The sequence below is a fragment of the Miscanthus floridulus genome, chromosome 16 (assembly GCF_019320115.1).
Source record: "Miscanthus floridulus cultivar M001 chromosome 16, ASM1932011v1, whole genome shotgun sequence".
Classification (NCBI taxonomy): domain Eukaryota; kingdom Viridiplantae; phylum Streptophyta; class Magnoliopsida; order Poales; family Poaceae; genus Miscanthus; species Miscanthus floridulus.
In genome coordinates this window covers 38,894,485-38,915,336 of record NC_089595.1, presented here as the reverse complement: position 1 = coordinate 38,915,336, position 20,852 = coordinate 38,894,485, and the positions used below count along the sequence as shown (strand labels likewise).

Here is a 20,852-nt window from a genome sequence, read left to right as displayed (position 1 = left end):
GTCAGCGGGTGTGATTGTGTGCACCTTAGTGGGCATATCCTCCTCTTTCTAGTTTCTAACCCATCATTTCTAGAAGCGTGTTTTAGTCAACAAGACCATTTGGGGTAGAGATGAAACCCAACAAGAGTCACAAAGGAACAGTAAAAACAAAGAGAGATACTAATAATAACAATAACCTATTAAGCTACCAAATAGGTCGCTGCTAAACTGTGGCCATTCCAAAAGTTAGCTACTACATTAAATTGCGTCCTCAATACACAACAAAATTAAAACAGGTAACACATTATGTGATGTGGCCCAAAAGAGTTAAGGCAGCACATCTCATGTCTCACAAGTTACCTTGCAAAACGTTCCATAAAGACCTTTTGGGCAATCCTTTCCTGTGATGGTTCCATTCTCACCAGAGAAACCTTGCCCTTCACTGACTCCTCCTCTGTAGCAGAAACAAATGTGGTTAGCTCAGAGATTTAGCAATTTCCTACGCATTAACACCCCACCCCCACCCCAAAAGAATAAGGTTTGAAAGCACTCAATGCATATTGCATCATCCAACAACAAATACAATAAAAGTTCAGGTTCAAAAAGCTTGACCATTGGGAGAAGACATCTCCCTGGCTGTCTTAACGTAGAGGAGAACCAAATCCTGGAAGGTACTCACATGACCTACAAGCACCCCAGTTCAAGCCCGAGCAGGCAGCCTCTCAACTGGAGTCAATGAATGCAGAGACTCAAAAAGTTCATAGAACCCAAATGTCCAAAACAGAAATGATAAAAAGGCAAATACTAAAATGTGGAAGGGGTGAAAAAGGCAGTAACAGGAGAAAGCAACTGGTACTAACAAACCAAAGGTGACCGAAAGTTATGTTAAAAGTGAATAATACTAGCTCATGACCATATAAATATTGAAACCATACTAAAAGTGCCATACATATGAAAGACGCCAGTACTGTTCCAACCTGAATATTTCCATGTAGGATTAAAACTAAACAATCATGCAGACACGACGCACACCAAAAACAGGCCTTTAACATAATTCAAAACTTGTAAAACAAAAGGAGAAGAGCTAACAGCCTGACAAGAAGCATTAGAATTAAAACAAACCTTGCAAGTATTGTTCCTTTAACGGTTGCAAAAGGAATATAATCATCTCCAGTGGGAATATCGGACCAGTGGAAGTGAATCCGACCCCCTCCACCTCCACCACTGCCATTGCTTCCAACTCCCCCAACACTAGAAAGTACAGAGTCCTTCTTTAGGAGTAAAGTCCTCACAAAAAGAAGAATTGTACCACCAGAACCACCACCAGGTCCTCCAATTGTGGCATGAGATATCAAACCAGTAAAATTACCACCATTTGCCTCAATTGAGCCAGAAAGGGAGAGGTTTGGCAGAGATTGTTCGTAAGAACCCATCACTAAAAATTTGCACAAGGACAATGCTGTTAAAGAGGAACAATGACTGAACAGAGGGCAACATCGATACATATACAATATTTGATACCTATTATACCACCACCAGCAGTCGAAGATCCACTGACATTACCACTGCCACTGCCAAGTTCACATGGTAAATCAGCATGACCATATGCAGATCCACCCTCTGCATGACCACCATTATAAATGCCATCGCCCCCTTTACCACCATGCCCACCTCCACCACTAAGCCCACTGCTTAACATTTTTCCTTGCCCAATTCCACCTCGGCAACCTGCAAACAGAAGAAACTTAAAATTGTATAATAGCTAGCAAAAGTTGTGTCAATAATAAAGAAAAAGAATCTCCAAAAAACAGTACATGTATGCATTAAATTCCAATAAACCAACCAGTATGATTTCAAATACATGTGGTTGTTCAATCTGGATTATTTATTCATTATACCGTTTCAAATAAAATATATATTTTTCACTATACCCCTCATGGCCAACTGATAGAGAAATACCCCTCACGGCCAACTGATAGAGAATTAAGCCAGCTTGTCTCAAATCAGACAACCGCAAATCAAGGTTAGTTATTTGGAGTCAATTTCATACTGCCCTAGCCCTAATGAGTAGTGTTTGGGAGTTCACTCTTGTTGTGGTCATTTTCTGTTTCTTGTCAAGGGTGCGCACGTAACTGTTTCTTCTCAAGGGTTATCTGCGTGTTCGAGAAAAAAAAAAGAAAGAAAATTCACAAACCTAACAAATTCATGCCTAGCATGACAAATTTAGCGAATACGCCAGACTGGCCATGAATGAGGAATAGTAGTCATGAAGTAGTAGTTTTGTGAGAAGCCAACTCAAAATAGAGGTGGCCTGGTGTATTTGGATTTGGAAAATGGACACAAACTGTCTTAGGTCTGTGACTATTAGCCCAAAATATTGGTAGTTTTGTTGACATTTACTATAGTTCGCAAATATATAGTTATCAAAAGCTTGGACGTGTCTTTGTCCAGCGGAAAAAAAAAACTGAGAATTGAATGCTTTGAATCCATGGAATGAGAGAGAAAAGCATGAACTAAGCTATTTGTATGCACCACCACCACCAAGGGCCACAAAAAAGATTATTTAAATTATGTATAACAGTATAAGAAAGGTAGATTAGTAATAGTAGCAAAATAAGAACAATATTTATGGTATTGCTGCCAAATATCCTTATATCCTTAATTTTTTACACTAAACATTTGGAACATTCTATAAGATATATTTTTGAAAGGCAGCCTATTATAAGATATATTTGTTGCTACAACATTATCGTCCCAGAGCAAAACAATAAACAGGTCATGATTATCAGTTGCAAGAGATTTTTTTTTAACAGAGCAATGGTGTAAGGTAGCTATCATGGAAGATCTACTACATATATATATATTTTTTTACTTTGGGAATACATACATTAACTCCGCCTATGTTGTCTCAACATAGCAAGTCTCAAGCCCTGGTAAAGGATGAGGGTTGTGATAGGCGTGGCGAGCCAACGTTAAATCTAGCCATTCTAATGGAGATGAAACCCGAAAGAAAACCGTTGGGACGTAACCCTCTTAGCGACGCGCCATATCGGAACCTGGGTATGGTGTTAAATGGGCAAGGGCCGGGTCAGCACCCCCTTGGTGGCGCGCCGTGTCGCGATCTGGGCATGGTGTCAAGTGGGCAAGGATCGGGTCATCGCTTCCTTAGTGGCGCGCTACATCGGCGCCCGGATGTAGTGAAAAATGAGCAAAGGTCTTAACATCTAAGTCGACGGGTGCGAAGGGTAAGGAAGCTAGTCGAACCAACTAGGATCTGTTTAGGTATTTGAAATGTAGGGTCGCTTACAGGTAAGTTAAGAGAATTAGTTGATACCGTGACTAGGAGGCTGTTAGTCGCTGAATTCTCACTCTTGGCAGTAGGAGAATTCTTACTCTCATCGAGAGAGGATGACACTAGGAGTTGGGGCAATTTTCTTGTCTATTTCTCACACAAGCTCACACAAATGCCATACCCACCCAAGGGGTTGGGGTTACATATTTATAGGCTGCTAGCCAGCCAAGCATATGCCAAGATGCTAGTTTAAGATGCTAGTCTAAGATGCTAATATGCTGTCCTAGCTAAGATGCTGTCCTCTAGTCTAAGATGCTGTCCTCTAAGATGCTGTCCTCTAGTCTAAGATGCTGTCCTAAAAACAGAAAAACAGCCACAAGGACCATGACCATGTGAGCATCATAGCCCCACAAAGACCAGCTACACATGAGACTTATCCATCATTCTCCCCCTAAGTCTTGTGCGTCGTCTTGTGGGAGAGTTGAACCATCCCGGTCCTGGAGCAGAGCTCAAGGAACTTGATCCTCCCAAGGGGCTTGGTGAGCAGGTCCGCAAGCTGGTCCTTGGTGTTGATGTAGCTCGCCTTGATGCTCCCTTCCTCCAAACAGCCTCTGATGAAGTGGTACCTCACCCGGATGTGCTTGCTGCGTTCGTGGAACACGGGGTTCTTTGCCAGGGCCAGAGCGGACTTGCTGTCCACCCTGAGCTCCACCGCTCTAGTGTCTCTGCCGAGGAGATCACCAAGCAGTCGAGCGAGCCAGAGCGCCTGAGTCGAAGCGGTGGAGGCCGCTATGTACTCGGCCTCGCAGCTGGACAGGGCCACCACCTGCTGCTTGACCGACTGCCAGCTAACGAGGCACTTGCCGAGGAAGAAGAGGATCCCGCTCGTGCTCTTGCTGGTGTCGATGTCGCCGGCGTGGTCGCTGTCGCTGTACCCGACGAAGTGTGCCGCCCCAGGGCACCTCGGGTAGTAGAGGCCGTGGTCGAGAGTCCCCGCAACGTAGCGGATGATCCTCTTCACAGCCTGCTGGTGCTCCGTCGTCGGTCGCTGCATGAACCGACTAACGTAGCCGACGGAGAATGCCAAGTCCGGCCGTGTGTGGGCGAGGTAGCGAAGGCTCCCCACAAGACGCCGGTACTGCGTAGCGTCCACCTCCTCCGTCGTGCTGTCGCGGCTCAGCTTCAGCCTCTCCTCCATCGGAGTGAGAGCTGGGTTGCAGTCGGTGAGCCCAGCTAGCTCAACGACGCGCTTGGCGTAGGCGGTCTGTCGAAGCGTGATCCCAGAGTCATCCTGGTGTACCTCGATTCCCAGGTAGAAGGAGAGAGGCCCCAGGTCACTCATCTGGAAGGTGGCCTTCATCTCTTCCTTGAATGCCGCCACCTCCGCATCCTTGGTGCCGGTGATCACCAAGTCGTCGACGTAGACACCCACCAGCAGGGCATTACCTCCATTGCCCCGTCGGTAGATGGCCGCCTCGTGCGGGCTTTGCTCGAAGCCCATCCCCTTTAGCGTGGAATCCAGCTTGGCATTCCACGCCCTCGGTGCCTGCCGTAAGCCATAGAGGGCCTTGCGCAGGCGGAGCACCTTGCCCTCCTTGCCGGCGATCGCAAATCCCGGCGGCTGGTGCACGTAGACCTCCTCCTTCAAGTCGCCGTTAAGGAACGCCGACTTGACGTCCATGTGATGAACACGCCAGCCCTCCTGGGCAGCTAGCGCAAGGAGGAGTCGCACGGACTCCATCCGTGCCACGGGAGCAAAGGCGTCGTCGAAGTCGACCCCCTCCTGCTGCACGAAACCTCGTGCCACCAAGCGAGCCTTGTGCTTGACGATGGCACCGGCTTCATCCCTCTTCAGCTTGTACACCCACTTAAGGGTGATCGCGCGATGACCACGAGGAAGGGCAGCAAGCTCCCAGGTGCGGTTCTTCTCAACCGCATCCATCTCCAACTGCATCGCGGCGCGCCATGCCGCGTGTCTCTCGGCCTCTGCGAACGACCGAGGCTCGCTGTCGTCACACGCAAGGTGCAACTGCGCCTCCAGGTCCTCCAGGTCGTGAGGCACCAGTCCCGGCACCGGCTGGTCGCCGAGAAGGTTCTCCACCGTACGGTACCGCAACGGCTCACCGTCGTGGTACGCGTCGACGCGCTCCTCGTCGTGAGAGAGCGGAGTAGCGAGCTCAACCGGGCCGTGCTCGACACGAGCTGGTGGTGGAGTAGACGTGCCCGGAGTGGTGCCTGTCGGTGCTGGAGTGCGTGGCGTTGCCGGCTGTGGTGGAGCCGGCGAAGAGCTCATCGCAGCCGAGGTCCTGGCTGGAGAGCGTGGTGCTGTCGGAGTAGCAGGTGCCGGGGTCGGTGGAGGCTCGGAGACTGGGGTAGACGCGCTTGCCGAAGAAGAACTGCCTACTCCCCCAGTTCCCTCGAAGTGGACGTACTCGACAGTGAAGTCGTCGTACGTCGGAGCTGAGCCGTCGTCCACTGCCTTGTCCCACGCCCATCCTCGCCCTTCGTCGAACACAACGTCGCGCGCCGTGCGCACACGCTGTGTCTTCGGGTCGAGGATGCGGTAGGCCTTCGAGCCCTCCGCGTAGCCGATGAACACTCCCGGAGTGCTCCTGTCGTCGAGCTTGCTGATGTGGCCAAGCTCCTTGGCGAATGCGAGGCAGCCGAAGACCCGCAAGTGGGAGACCGCCGGCTTGCGCCCATGCCAAGCCTCGTACGGCGTCCTGCCGTCGAGCGCCTTGGTAGGCGAGCGGTTGAGGATGTAGACGGCCGTCACCACCGCCTCTCCCCAGAAGATAGCCGGCATCCCCCTCTGCTTGAGGAGGGCCCGAGCCATCCCCACAACCGTCTGGTTGCGCCGCTCGACGACGCCGTTCTGCTGCGGGCTGTACGGCGCGGAGTAGTGGCGCTGAATGCCCTCGTCAGCGCAGTACGACGCGAATTCAGCCGCCGTGAATTCGCCGCCGTTGTCGGTGCGCAGCACGCGCAGCTTGCGGCCGCACTCCGCCTCCGCAGCAGCCTGCGCGCGTCTGATGGCGTCCGCAGCCTCTCCCTTGCTGCCGAGGACCATCACCCACATGTAGCGGGAGAGGTCGTCGACGAGCAGCAGGAAGTAGCGTCGTCCTCCCGGTGTGGCCGGTGTCACCGGGCCACACAAGTCCCCGTGCACGAGCTCGAGCCTCTCCTTGGCTCGAAAGCTCGCCCGCTGGGGAAAGGGGAGTCGCCTCTGCTTCGTCAACACGCAGACGTCGCAGAGCTGCTCCACATGGTCGAGGCACGGCAGGCCTCGCACCATCTCCGTGGCACTGAGCCGCTTCAGGGCCTCAAAGTGAAGGTGCCCGAAACGCTCGTGCCACTGCCACGCCTCGTCGTCCCGACGAGCAGCGAGACAGAGGGGTTGTGCCACCTGCACGTTAAGGACGTAGAGTCGATTTGCGCTTCTGGATACCTTGGCAAGAAGGCGACGGCGACGATCCCAAATCCTCATGACTCCGTCCTCAACCACCACGCGCGAACCGTTCTCATCCAGCTGTCCCAAGCTGATGATGGAGTTCCTCAACGCGGGGATGTAGTAGACTCCGGTGAGCAGCCTGTGCTCACCAGACACGGCGGTGAAGATGATGGAGCCGACGCCCTTGATCTCCACGCCAGAGGCATCCCCAAACTTGACGGAGCCTCGGACGCTAGAGTCAAGCTCGGTGAAGAACTCCCGTCGACCGGTCATGTGATGGGTGGCGCCGGTGTCGAGGCACCACCCGTCAGTCTTGTCGTTGCCGGAGCTGTCGCCGAGGAGGGCGTGTGCTTTTGGCTCGTCAAGGTGGAGGAGAGCCGCTGCGGCCGGTGCCGCTGGAGGTAGCTCGATGCTGGCATGTGCCATGAACAGAGCCGGCTCCTCCTCCGCCTGTGCGACGTGGGCCTGGCCGCGTCGTGGCTGTCGACAGTCCTTGGCCCAATGGCCAAGCTGGCCGCAGTTGCGGCAGGTGTCGTCTCGTGCCGGCTTGTGCCTGCCGGCGGCGCCGCCCTGGGCGCCTCCGCGGACATCACCCTCGGCACGTCCTCGCGCCCCGGCCTGGGCGTCTCTGCGCGCCTTGCGCGGCTTGCCACGCTTGCGGCCGCCTGTCGCGGAAGAAGGCTCCCCCTTCCTCCGGTCACCCTGGCTGGCAAGCCACTGCTCCCGAGTGAGAAGGAGCTTCCCGCCAGTGGTGATGGGCCCCGAGAGGGACTGTGGCTCATCACTATCGACGACCTTGAGGCGACCTATCGCCTCCTCGATCGACATCGTGGAGAGATCCAGCAGCGACTCGATCGAGCGAGCCATCTGCTTGTACTTCTCGGGGACGCAGCGGAAGAGCTTTTCGACAGCTCTCTCCTCACCGTAGGTGTCGTCGCCGAACTGCACCATCTTCTGCAACAGAGTGTTGAGACGGAGAGCAAAGTCATCAACGTCCTCACCTGGCTTGAAGGCCAGGTTCTCCCACTCCTTGCGAAGTGCCTGCAGTGTGGACTTACAGGCGCGGTCGCTGCCGATGCGTGCCGCAGCGATGGCGTCCCAAGCCTCCTTGGCAGTCCGCTTGCTGGTAAGCGAGAACTGCATCTCGGGCGGGACTGCAGCGATGAGAGCATCCAGCGCCCGTCGATCTAGGTCGTAGTCGACGTCGCCGTACCGGACTGCCTCCCACATGTGCCGCACCTGGAGCTTTACCCTCATCACCGCAGCCCACTCGACGTAGTTGGTCTTGGTGAGGGTAGGCCACCCACCGCCGGGACCGACGTCCCTGACAACAGCCTGGAGCCCGTGGTAACCACGGTACCGATCCGGGGAGAGAGTCATGCTGCCTGTGAAGGCCGCGCTCTCCATCGACCCGTCGGTACCGATCCGGGGAGAGAGAGCCACGCTGCCTGTGAAGGCCGCGCTCTCCATTGACCCGTCCGCCACCGTTGCCGTGCGCGCCTCCTCCAGGAGCGCCACCGGCGCGTCCGCGCCTGTCTGGGCTGCCGCCGCGCTCGTGGGCGTGCGCGGCTGCCCCAGGAGCGCCACCGCCGTGCGCGCCTCCTCCAGGAGCGCCGCCAGCGCGTCCGCGCCTGTCTGGGCTGCCGCCACGCTCGTGGACGTGCGCGGCTGTCCACTGCGCCGCCCGCGCTCGCGCTGCCTCCCTCTCTAGCAGCTCGAGGTCCGCGTCGGCGGTGTCGTCAGCGGAAATGGAGCTGCCGATGCTGCCGCGCAGAGCCTCGACCTCCGCCGCCGCCGCACGCGCTGCATTCGCCGCCGCCGCTGCTTCCGCCTCCGCTCTGGCTGCTGCCAGCTCCGCCGCTGCTAGCCTCGACGCCCTTGCCGCCGCCGCAGCGGTCTCTGCCGCCGCTCGCTCGCGTTCCTCTGCCGCGGCAAGTTCGGCCTCCTGCCGACGCTGCGTGCTCGAGGCGACCGAGCGCTGAGACTGCTCTGCGGACATGACGCGCTACCGGGGGGCTGCTGCATGGGGAGAGGGCTGCTTCAGACGAGCTGGGAGAGGAGTGAACAGGAGCGGCCGGAGGAGCTGCTGCTGCCAACAACTGGGGCTGTTGTGGGGCTGGGAGAGAAGATGAGCAAGAGATGCTCAGGCTACAGGATAATACGGCTCTGATACCAGTTGTTAGTCGCTGAATTCTCACTCTTGGCAGTAGGAGAATTCTTACTCTCATCGAGAGAGGATGACACTAGGAGTTGGAGCAATTTTCTTGTCTATTTCTCACACAAGCTCACACAAATGCCATACCCACCCAAGGGGTTGGGGTTACATATTTATAGGCTGCTAGCCAGCCAAGCATATGCCAAGATGCTAGTTTAAGATGCTAGTCTAAGATGCTAATATGCTGTCCTAGCTAAGATGCTGTCCTCTAAGATGCTGTCCTCTAGTCTAAGATGCTGTCCTAAAAACAGAAAAACAGCCACAAGGACCATGACCATGTGAGCATCATAGCCCCACAAAGACCAGCTACACATGAGACTTATCCATCAGAGGCGTGTAAATATATTATGCGTTCAAGAGACTAAATGGAAGGGTCAAAAGGCGAAGGAGGTGGACAATATAGGTTTCAAGTTTTGGTACACAGGGACAGTCGCGAATAGAAATGGAGTAGGAGTTTTGATTGATAAGAGCCTCAAGAATGGTGTGGTGGGAGTGAGAAAGCAAGGAGATAGGATTATCTTAGTCAAGCTTGTCGTTAGTGATATGTCTTGAATGTAATTAGTGCGTATGCCCCCCAAGTAGGCCTCGACGAGAGTGCTAAGAGACAGTTCTAGGAAGACTTAGATGGCCTGATTAGAGCTGTACCTAGTAGTGAGAAGCTTTTTATAGGAGATCTTAATGGGCATGTAGGTACTACAAGCGTAGGTTTCGAGGCAGTTTATGGAGGTTTTGCGTATGGTAGTAGGAAACAGGAGGGAGAGGAAGTTCTGGACTTCGCGGTAGCTTTTGACCTGATGATAACCAACACTTTCTTTAGAAAGAGAGAATCTCATCTAGTGACCTTCAGTAGCGGACAACACTCTAGCCAGATTGACTTTGTCCTCGCAAGAAGAAAGAACAAACGAGCATGCTTGGGTTGCAAGGTGATATCAGGGGAGTATGTTGTTTCTCAACATAAGCTTTTGGTGGCAGACTTTCGTTTTCAGGTGCGTGCCCATAGGGATAAACAAGCTAAGATTGAAAGAACAAGGTGGTGAAAACTAAAAGGGAAGACGTCAGAGGTATTCAGGGAAAGAGTAATCAAAGAGGACTCTTGGAAGGAAGAAGAGGACATAAACATGTGGGAGAAGATGTCATCCAACATTCGGAAGGTGGCATCAGAGGTGTGTGGAGTAACCAAAGGAAGTGGAGGCGAGGCTAAAGATACTTGGTGGTAAAACGAGGAAGTCCAAAGGGCTAGTAAGGAGAAGAAAGAATGCTATAGACGCTTGTACCATGACAAGAGTGTGGACAGCATAGAGAAGTACAAGGTGACAAAGAAGACTGCAAAGCGAGCTGTAAGTGTGGCAAAGAGTAGAGCGTACGAGGATCTTTACCAACATTTGAGTACGAAGGAATGAGAGAAAAACATTTATAGGATGACTAGGGTTCATGAGAGAGACAAGGGACTTCAACCAAGTTAAGTGCATTAAGGATGAAACGGAGCATCTCTTGGTGAAGGAGGATGAGATCCGACATCGATGGCAAGAGTATTTTGACAAATTGTTCAATGGTGAGAATACGGACACAACCTTTCAGTTGAATGACTCTTTTGATGACACCAATAGGCGCTTTGTGCGGAGAATCCAAGAATATGAGGTCAGAGAGGCGTTGAAAATGATGAAAGGAGGTAAGGCGATGGGACCGGATGGTATCTCAATCGAGGTGTGGATATGCCTCGGGGACATATCTATAGTATGGCTAACCAAGCTGGTCAACCATATTTTTCGATCGAACAAGATGCCTGACGAGTAAAGGAAAAGTATATTGGTACCGACAACAACAACAACAAAGCCTTTAAGTCCCAAACTTAAAGCTATGAGAGAGAGTTATCGAACATCGCTTGAGAGCAATAACGTGGGTCTCTATGAACCAATTTGGTTTCATACCCGGAAGATCAACCATGAAAGCCATTTTCTTAATAAGACAAGTTATGGAGCGGTATAGAGAGAAGAAGGATCTACACATGATTTTTATTGACTTGGAGAAGGCTTATGATAAAATACCAAGGAATGTTGTGTGGTGGGTTTTGGACAAACATAAAGTCCCAACGAAATACGTCAGGCTCATTAAGGACATGTACAACAATTTTGTGACTAGTGTTCGAACAAGTGATGGAGACATGGATGACTTCCCGATTAGGATAGGACTACATCAACGGTCAGCTTTGAGCCCTTATCTGTTTGCCTTAGTGATGGATGAGGTCACAAGAGACATACAAGGGGACATCCCTTCGTGTATGCTTTTCGCGGACGATGTAGTGCTAGTTGATGAAAGCCGGACAAGATTGAATCAGAAACTGGAGTTATGGCGGGAGACTTTGGAGTCCAAAGGTTTTAGACTCAGTAGAACTAAAACTAAGTATATGAGATGTGATTTCGGCACTACTACTCAGGAGGAGGAAGCTAGTTTGGATGGTCAAGTAATGTCTAGGAAGGATACCTTTCGATATTTATGATCAATGCTACAGAGAGATAGGGATATTGATGAAGATGTTAGCCATAGAATCAAAGCAGTGTGGATGAAGTGGCGCCAAGCATCTGGTGTCCTATGTGACAAAATGGTACCACAGAAGCTAAAAGGCAAATTTTATAGGACGGCGATTAGACCTGCTATGTTGTATGGTGCAGAATGTTAGCCTACGAAAAGACGACATGTTCAACAGATAAGTGTCGCGGAAATGCGTATGTTGCGTTGGATTTGCGGTCATACAAGAAGGGATCGAGTTCGGAACGATGATATACGTGATAGATTATGGGTAGCACCAATTGAAGAAAAGCTTGCCCAACACCGGTTGAGATGGTTTGGACATGTCCAACGAAGACCTCCAGAGGCACCGGTGCGTAGTGGAATCCTAAGCCAGGATAGTAACGTGAAAAGAGGCAGAGGAAGATCGAAGTTGACTTGGGTAGAAGTAATAAAAGGAGACTTGAAAGGATGGAATATACCCAAAGACTTAGCCTTAGATAGGAGTGCTTGGAAAACAACTATTCACGTGCCTGAACCTTGATTGCTTCTGCTGGGTTTCAACTCTAGCCTACCCCAACTTGTTTGGGACTTAGCTTTGATGTTGTTGATGGGAATACATACATTAAGGAGTCACTTCCCCCTTCCCATTAGAGCCCTTCCCTATTCCTAGTGTCGCTATGTATTTTCCCCATGGAGTTACCTTTCAATGCAGTCACTACTCACAGCAATATAATCAGCAATAGTATCACCAAACTCTTTAAAGCTACAAGATTAGCGAAAACAGACACATTAACAAAAAGAAAAGGGAAATTTGTCTAGGTGGCACTATATTTCCGAGATTTTGTATGTACGACACAGAATTTTTTTTCAAATGTGACTGTAGACTCTGTCGTTTATCCCATTTTAATACCATTTAATCGGCCATTTATCCCGTTTAAATGGCCGCTCCCCCCCCCCCCCCCCCCCCCCGGTACAATTCAATATAAGTGTTATTCATAGCAATAAATTTGTATGAATGAAAATCTTTAAAACCTTACAAGACTACAAAAAACGAACACATTAACAATGAGATCAGTGGAAATATTACAGTGCATTGCTGTAAATTTTGGATCATGCATACTTTGATACAAATTTATGAAGTATTAACCAAATAATCAATGTTCCATTCAGTAAACTGAAAGCAATACAAGCAAAAAAAAAGGACAGTTTCGTACAACCTTAAGAATTTTAAGATATTTTATTGGTCTGAGGTTTAAAAGGCCAGCCAATGTAGTTACTCAAAGTGCCTAATCTAATTAGATATAGCATAACAAAGTTCAAAGAGAATAGATATGCATCCTCCAATTCAAGGCCCGTAGTTCAGCAGTACAGACTCAAAAGTCAAAACTAAAATAAGTAAGCAGACTGTGATACCCTGACCAAGTAACTGAAATCTGATAATGGGACTATTCCAAAACTTGTCTATAACAGAACTGCCATGCGGCTTGTGGCCAGTGGCCTCAAAACATGATAGTAAACTTTCTTCTTTCCTCGTCTTACTTTCCTTTTTGTATGTGCTCTCCTCCCTCTTTTGGGTTATTTAAATTTATCTTATTGCTGTGAGGACCTCCCTCACAGTTCTTCCGTAAAAAGAAATGATCATACCTAGTCCAGTTGCACTTATGGTCCCAGAAGTCTGCACAGTGATACTTCTCGCTCTGTTAAAATTAATGACAGTTCCTTGCACAAGGCCAGAAACATCAATATCTTCAACGCGGCATATCTGCATTACAAAAGCCACCATGGGTTACAAGTAAAACTAAAAGGTAATCAAGGTAATAATATACAGAGCAAAATGTACCAGCAAATTGAACTTATTGCATGGTGCCATCTAAGTCCCTAAACCCCCTGTTTGGCAGAGCTTCAGCTCCAACAATTATTGAAGCTGAACTAGCTCCAAGAATCCATGGAGCTTTAGCCGGGGAGCATCGAGGGTGTTTGGGCAAACCATGTTTGTTTTCATTTTACATGAAAAAACAGAGATTTGAATCACTCTATTTTTTAGCAAACAAACTCATGATGTTATGTGGAGCTGAGAGCGCTGTCAAATTAGGCTTTAAAATGTATATTTGAGTCCCTAAACTTGTTAATGAAGCACTCAAGGTCAAAATCTTCCTAATCAACATGAACTTGCCTGTCAAGTTTAGAGACCTAGACGACATCATGGGACAAGTTTAAGCACTGCAAATGCATTTTATTTTAAAAGAAATAGATAGAATATCACAACATGAGGAAATTTACTAACTTAGGAGAATTAATAGTACACCTGTAAAGTAAAAGACAATGAAGAGTTCAAGTTGCAATCCTCAGGTGGATGAAAGATTTCCATAGGGCAACTCTCATCTTCACAGTTCAGTTTTGGGGCCCTGGTGTTGCCACAAAATCTCATTAATCATTCACCAATGAGAAAAACAATAAAAAAGAGAGTATTTAACACAAAATCTGAAGGTGATAAGTTACATCTCGTCACGACTTCCATTTATAAGTGGGCCCCTTAGAACAGCTCCAGGTCCAACCTGAAAGAAAAGAATTACTTATCAATTATTATAATGTTCTTCGAATGGCTAAAAATATCAGTCTAACTGCAACAATGAAATATTGAACTGGACCAGTCAAAGACCTATCACAACATATTTCCCATATTATGGCTATACTAGCACGCAGCCTCCAAGGAAAGCAAGAAATAGAATTTTGATTGCTTCAGTTATGGAAAGCAACATGATCATCTCAAGAGGCTTTTAAACTTTGAACCATCTAAATTCAGCATCTTAACTTAGAGAAGTAAATAGCAGAGCAAAGAATAAAAACAAAACAGCCAAATCCTGTAAAAAAATGCCAACGAGTGATCAAGTTCCAAATAACAGGCCTAATTTTATTTGGGAATTTAAGATATAAAAGATTGTCCAACCTGTCCGCAACCAATAGGAATGTGCTAAGAAAGGCACAACAGGCATGCAATACGATACAGATAGAATAATTTCACATGGATTGTGGACAAACAAAACAGAAAAGCATTTTGATGTACCAATATGTTGTAAAACAGTGATAAAATAAGGCGCTGTGCCTCTATTGTATCTCCTTGACCAGATAAATTTAGAACTCCTTGACCATGAATCCCTAGATTAGCATTTGAATGTATCACAGACGCTTCCTGAAAAAGCATGTGAAAAAAAATATCATGTAGAGTAAAGGCGGACAGAAAAAGGATGTAGCATGCGTTACAGTTGTCTACATACCTTCAGAACTATCAAATTGCTACCTTCTAATAATGAAGTCCCCACACCTAATTCTCGGCCACCATCAATAGTCATTCTTGAGTTCCACATAAGGAGCATCTTTACCGACATTCGTAAAGCACCAAAGACCTGAATTTGATTGAAAAAAGGAGTGGTATCCATACAACATACAAAATGTTATATAGCCAAAAGTGCAGAAAATGACAGGAAATCAAAAGCAAAAAAGAACCTTGATTGTGGAATCACTCATAAGAAGTTCCTCAGCCAACAGCTCAAATTCTGAATATGGATAATGTGTCAGGCCAAAAGTTAGAGTAGCACCAGCTAAAAGAATCTGTCCTTGAGCCTGAAAATAGGAAGCATTTAAGAAAATGATAGTAGAAGGGAGGAAACTTTTAGTGAAATAAACTAAAAATCTACAGATTCAGAATTAATTTCAGACTACTTATACCACACTAACAACTGGTAGTACTCTATCGATCTCAAAAAAAAGCAAGCACACCAGCTGGCAATGACAATGTGCATTATCTACCTGTTATATATGCAGCACTAACTCATGCAGATGTACTCCCTAGTCCCTCCAGCCACAAAAAGTGACCCTTTGGAGAGCATGCAGTCAAAAGTTTGACCTACAATATCTTAACACCCCGTTTGGATGTTGGCATTCAGCAAGGAATTGAGGAATTGGAATCGTATATCTTCAATACCACGGGTTTGGATGTTTTGGAATTGGATCTTGGAATTTGACTCCCAATTCTAAACGGTATTCTCGGCACACAAAACAAGCAGCCACTAATACGGACCTGTGAGGCTTGGTTTTGGCTAGAATTGTTGAGCGGTGGCTTCTTGCGCGCGAGGCGGCAGGCGCAGGACCAGCAGCTTCTCCCGCTCTCACTCCGGCACCGGCTCCTTCTCCCGCTCCAGCAGCTCGTGCCCCGTCTCCGCGCACCGCCACCGGTGTCCTCCCAGGTTGGTTACCCCAGAAGGAAGGCGAGCACCTCCCCTCCGCCCTCGCTGCCATGGAGGTCACCAGTGCGGAGCAGGGCGGGGTCGCCGTCGTGCGCCGCGGGTGGAGGACCGACGCGTGGAGGGGTCAGGGTCACCTGCACATGCAGCGGGTGGCCGGTGCGCAGAACAGGGGCGGGGTCGCCAGAGCAGAATAGTGCGGGGTTGCTGGTGCGTGGAGCGGGCGGGGTCTCCGGGGTGTGGAGGGCCTCGCCGGCCAAGGGGAAGAAGAGGGACGGATGTGGGTTCTGATTTCCAAGGAACAATTTACATACACCCAAACGCGTGGAAACGGAACCACAGTCGAATACCATTCCAGCGTCTCATTGATTTGGAAACTCAATTCCGTTGACCCAATTCCATTGCCAACATCCAAACGGAGCCTAATATGTATTTAGATCTGTCAAATGAAAATGGTATATAACTATATCTTATAGATTTTGTAAGTCTCACAAAAGACTCTCAAAATATCATTCTTTTCTTTTGTTCTAAACATATATTTTAGTAGAAAACAATGATCAGAGTTATGGGTTTTGGGGGGATAATGTGCATGCCTAGCATGCCATTTTTTTGTGATTTGTGACTGGAGGGTCTATGTATGGCTATGGCCTAAAATGTTAACAGAAAGTACAGACAAGCCCCAGAATAACAGCACTCCCCCTATCTATGTAAGAAAGACACAAAGAGAAACAAAGCTAACACCTTCCTGAAAAAAATATTTTGTGACTTTTCTGTGAGTTCATCTCCAGAAAACAAAACAAGTGCAATGCTTGAAACAAAATTGTATGGCTACACTATCAATAAAGAATTCAGCCACAGACCTGAATACGGCTCCAGCGTAAGGGAAGAGAAACTTTGGCACGATTTCTGATAAAAACATTTGTCCAGAGTGGCTCATATGGGGGATCTAGAAAAACTGTATCAGTTTGTGTGCTCAAGTTATTGTTGCTAACAGTAATACTCTTAGGTACTGCTTCATAAAGTGTTCCAGCTGCTCCAGCATTGTCTGAGCATCCTGAACTCTTCCCCCCTGTACACGAACAACAACAAAGCCTATTAGTCCCAAAAAAAAAACTTGGTATTGGCTACTGATGAAACCCAACAAGAGCCACCAAAAAGGAGGATAAGAAAAGTAAAAGGGTGTTATTGGTAACCATAATAACAGTAATAGTAGATCACGAAAAAAGGGAAAAATTAAACACTCAAATTATTAGGTCAAGAAGCTTGAACAGACCCTGTACTGTCCATCAACCAGCTACTATAGGTATACCGGACTAAAGATACTTAGCACAATCTCATGAATTAATAGACCTTGTATATAGAATAATAGATCGGAAGTAAGAATGTATGAGGTAAGGAGAGCAGTAGCAGATAAATGGGTCAATAACTTCACTACAATGAACTAAACACAGGTAACCGTACCCAGTGCAGAGAGCTCCCGCTCTATGCGGGGTCTGAGGAAGGGTGTTAGTGGCAAGCCTTACCCTCGCCTGTGCAATGTGAGGAGACCGCGACTCGAACCCGGGACCTTCCGGTCACAGACGGTAAGACTCTACCGCTTGCACCAGGCCCACCCTTCGAACTAAACACAGGTAACCCATTTGAAAAATATGCAGTCACTGACGCAAAAGAAAACCAGGTAAATTACCATGAACAAAAATTTGTGCATCATCATGCCTACTGAAAACATCGATGGAAACACGTCCTCCACCTCCACCAGCTAAACCATTGCCTCCACAAGCACTTATTTTGCCACCTCCTCGCCTGGTTCAAATAAGGTATCAGAAAGGGAGAGACTATGTACAATCTTTAGGAAATGAATTTAACCAAAAATAGATTCCTTGTCAAGATACACAGGTGAACCGCATATCATTTTAATAATAAGAACCAGAAAAGAAGTCTACATCAGAACGTAGAAACATTCAGGCTATGGAAGGACATGAGTTCAAATGTCAAACTGCAAGGGAAGAAATGTCGAAAAAAGGATTGCAACAACACTAATTCTCCATCCATCATAAACTGACTCAAATTATCATTCTACCCCTTCTATTTCAACCAGAAAAGCAATTTTGTTGCTATACCAGACCTGATACAGAGATACAAATGTATTGGGCCTCTACTTACTATCAACAATGTACTAGAAGATTAGGTTGTCAGCAGACTAGCTCACTGTTCTCTAGTGTATCAATTGTTTCATTCATGTCAAGCTACCTCTGATTTCCTAAAAAGTACTTAGGGTTAACATCAACTTAGTCATGACCATGTTACATTGCCAAATAATTACTCAAAAAAAGGTGCGACTACCTTCAGCACACCAAACAATTCAACTGATGGGAGTACAGTGGCTATTATTTATATGATGATGACAAACAAATGGTGGTCATGTCTTGATTCAGCACTACTTGTATAGCACCCATTGCCATGCATTGTTTTTGAGTGCATGCTGAGTTTAAATCTGAGTCAAGTTTATGAATTATCAGCATTATAAAATCAGTCTAACTGTGCCACTAGAAAAAACACAATGTGAGATTGTTTATTTTCACTACGAAAACATGATATTCCATATGCTACTTATGTTTATCAATGAAGTACTGTAAGCAGAACATAAACTTCAAATCTTTACCATCCAAAAACCTCAAGCAAGTTTCCTTTATGTATTTGTACTAAATGACCACACTGCAAACGATATGTTATACAGCTTTACACAAACTGTCTCTGCTTGAAATCCCGATTGAGCCCAGAAAGGACAGAACCTAGTATAGCTCTCTTCATTTTTCATTGCAATGACATTTCATTCTTCCATCAAATCAACTAGCTCAAATGTCTAGTTAACAGCTCAAAACGGAATAGGAACTAGTAGTAGGAAGTAATAAGAAGTGAGAAATGTGCCATGAAACCAATGCAATATATACCCACATTGTGGAAGCCTTCAGATAGATGCTCCCCCCAGAGCCACCCCCACCCTTGGTGCCACCGTCTCCACCATCAGCAAGAACTGTTCCATTCATCACAATCTCGTCAGCGAATAACCACACGACACCGCCACCCCCACCACCATAGTCCTTCTCGACGGTAGTGGATCCCCCTTTGCTCCCATAGTTATTTGGAGTCTTCAGTGCAGACCAAGCGTAGGAATCACCGCCCCATGAGTCCTCCTGCGCCTGCCCCTTCTTAACAAAGCAGCTGGCGCCACGGCCGCCATGTCCACCGCCATCCCCATACGTCCCGGTGGGTACACCACTGGTCTGGTCGGGCGGGTCACCGCCGAGCGCGGTGGTGTCGATAGCTGCGTCGTCGCCGAGCGTGATGTTGGCCGCTGCGAGGGAGACCCACCCGGCCACGACGCGGGCCCTGTTCCCGAGTAGGAGATCACCGGAGAGGTTGGCAGAGACGACGCACCCGGGCCGCTCGCAGGTGACCGCGACGCCGTCGAGGATTACGAGGCTGCCGCTGCCGCTGATGAACACCCCGCCTCCCAGCTTCACCGACTCATGGACCACGCACTGGGTGTCAAGGTCTCCCACGCCGCGGAGGTCCCCGGCGCAGGTCGCCGCCGGGGCCGCCGGCGGTGGCGGCAGCGCGGGGGGCGGGGGCGGCGTGTAGTCGTGGAACGTAAGGATCGAGTATTCGTCCGCGCCGGGGGGCTCCCCCCGATCGAAACCTCCTAGACTAGGGCCTGGGGCCCCCGATGCGACGGCGAGGAGGGCAAGGAGGAGGAGAAGGAAGCCAGTGGCGGGGGAAGGGAATGTGGAAGGCCATGGGGTGGGAAGCATCAGAGCTCCAGCGCCGCGGGTTTGTGATAAGGACAAGGCAGGGATTAGTGCGGCGGCGGCGGCTGATCGCCGGCGACGGCGAGGTGGGAGGTCGGGGCTCGGGTTTGGTGATGGTTCGGCCTCCGCTCCGCTGGGGCTTGTTTGCTTTCCACTCTTCTCTTCCGTTAGCGAATTGGGGATGGCAGCGGGGGCCGTCGGTTTTGCTTTAAGATTCGAGATAGTAGGTGGGCATTTGTTCGGTGGGGGGTGGGGCCACCGGGGCAGAGAGACATGCGCACGATGAGGGCGGCGTTTCGATTTATGGAAATGGAAGCTGGAGACTGTGTTTACGGAGGCTTTTTCCTCGGTACGGTTATAAAAGTTCGTATTTATACATAAGTCTCTATATATACAATTAAAAAGTTTATAGACTAATTGTTCACTGGCAGACGAAACAATCCGCGCGGTCCCTGCGTTGCCCGCCCGCTTCCACCGCGATGCGTCAGCACCATAGAAAAGGAAACAACAATCCCTCTCACGATCTCCTCCTCAGTGACACCGCCTCCTCTGCCTCGAGGTGCGACGACGCCGCCTCCACCTCCTCGCGGTTCATCGGCCCAACGGCAGCAAGGACCCATCGATACCGGCACGGCTCTAACTCACGACACGGAGCGACGGCGGCGAGCCGCGGCAGCTGCCAGCATCCGGAGAACGCCAGCGCCGTTTGCTCCGTGAGGCCACCTTCCCAGCATAGCGGCGTCACGGCGGCAGAGGCGGCGCGGCATCCCGACGGCAGAGGCAGCAAGGGCAAGGCGTCGTGGCTCTTTCTCACGTCTCTGACCGACGGGCGCGGGCGTGGCCAGCAAGTGCAAGGCGGCACGGGCGATGTGCCGCGTACGGCGCGGCGGCACGGGCACAGCTCCTCCACCAGCAGCACTCGGCCCCCTTCCCCGACCATAGGAACTCGGTCACCTCACCACGGCAGCGGCGCGTGGCACAGTGAGGGCAAGCGGAGCGGTAAGGCACTTCCTCACGAATCCGTCCAACGGGCGCGGGCGGCGCGGGCAGCATGGTTGTAGCTCCTCTACTTGCGGCGCTCGGCCCTCTTCCCCGGCCAGCGGCGCTCGGCCCTATCCACTAGTCGGCTGGCGGCAGCGCACGACGAGCTACAGGGCACCGCCGCCAACCTTCTCTTCAGTTCGGATCTCGACCAGGTGAGTCACCTTCTTCTGGGAACTGGGATCCCCTCACCCTTCTCCTGCTTTACAAGTTATTGGAGCTGCACGATGGTTGACCTGCTGCGGCACTGCCACAAGATGGCAAGCTGCTGGTGTTGCGGCGTGGCCTGACTATAATGCACCTAAATTTGAGATAC

General features: G+C 49.4%; 1 protein-coding gene across 1 annotated transcript; it reads right to left on the bottom strand.

Moving 5' to 3' along the window:
* Positions 1 to 321: 321 nt before the first annotated feature.
* LOC136510598 (uncharacterized) lies at positions 322 to 19,668 on the bottom strand. The gene is made up of 12 exons (XM_066504999.1): positions 18,642 to 19,668; positions 17,374 to 17,489; positions 16,547 to 16,755; positions 14,950 to 15,066; positions 14,721 to 14,849; positions 14,510 to 14,635; positions 13,945 to 14,000; positions 13,751 to 13,850; positions 13,090 to 13,207; positions 1,501 to 1,707; positions 1,102 to 1,414; positions 322 to 433 (listed from the first exon to the last, which is right to left on the bottom strand). The coding sequence occupies exons 1-12, from the start codon at positions 19,496 to 19,498 to the stop codon at positions 322 to 324; spliced, it is 2,460 nt and encodes an 819-aa protein (XP_066361096.1). The 5' UTR covers positions 19,499 to 19,668.
* Between the last annotated feature and the right edge of the window lie 1,184 nt (positions 19,669 to 20,852).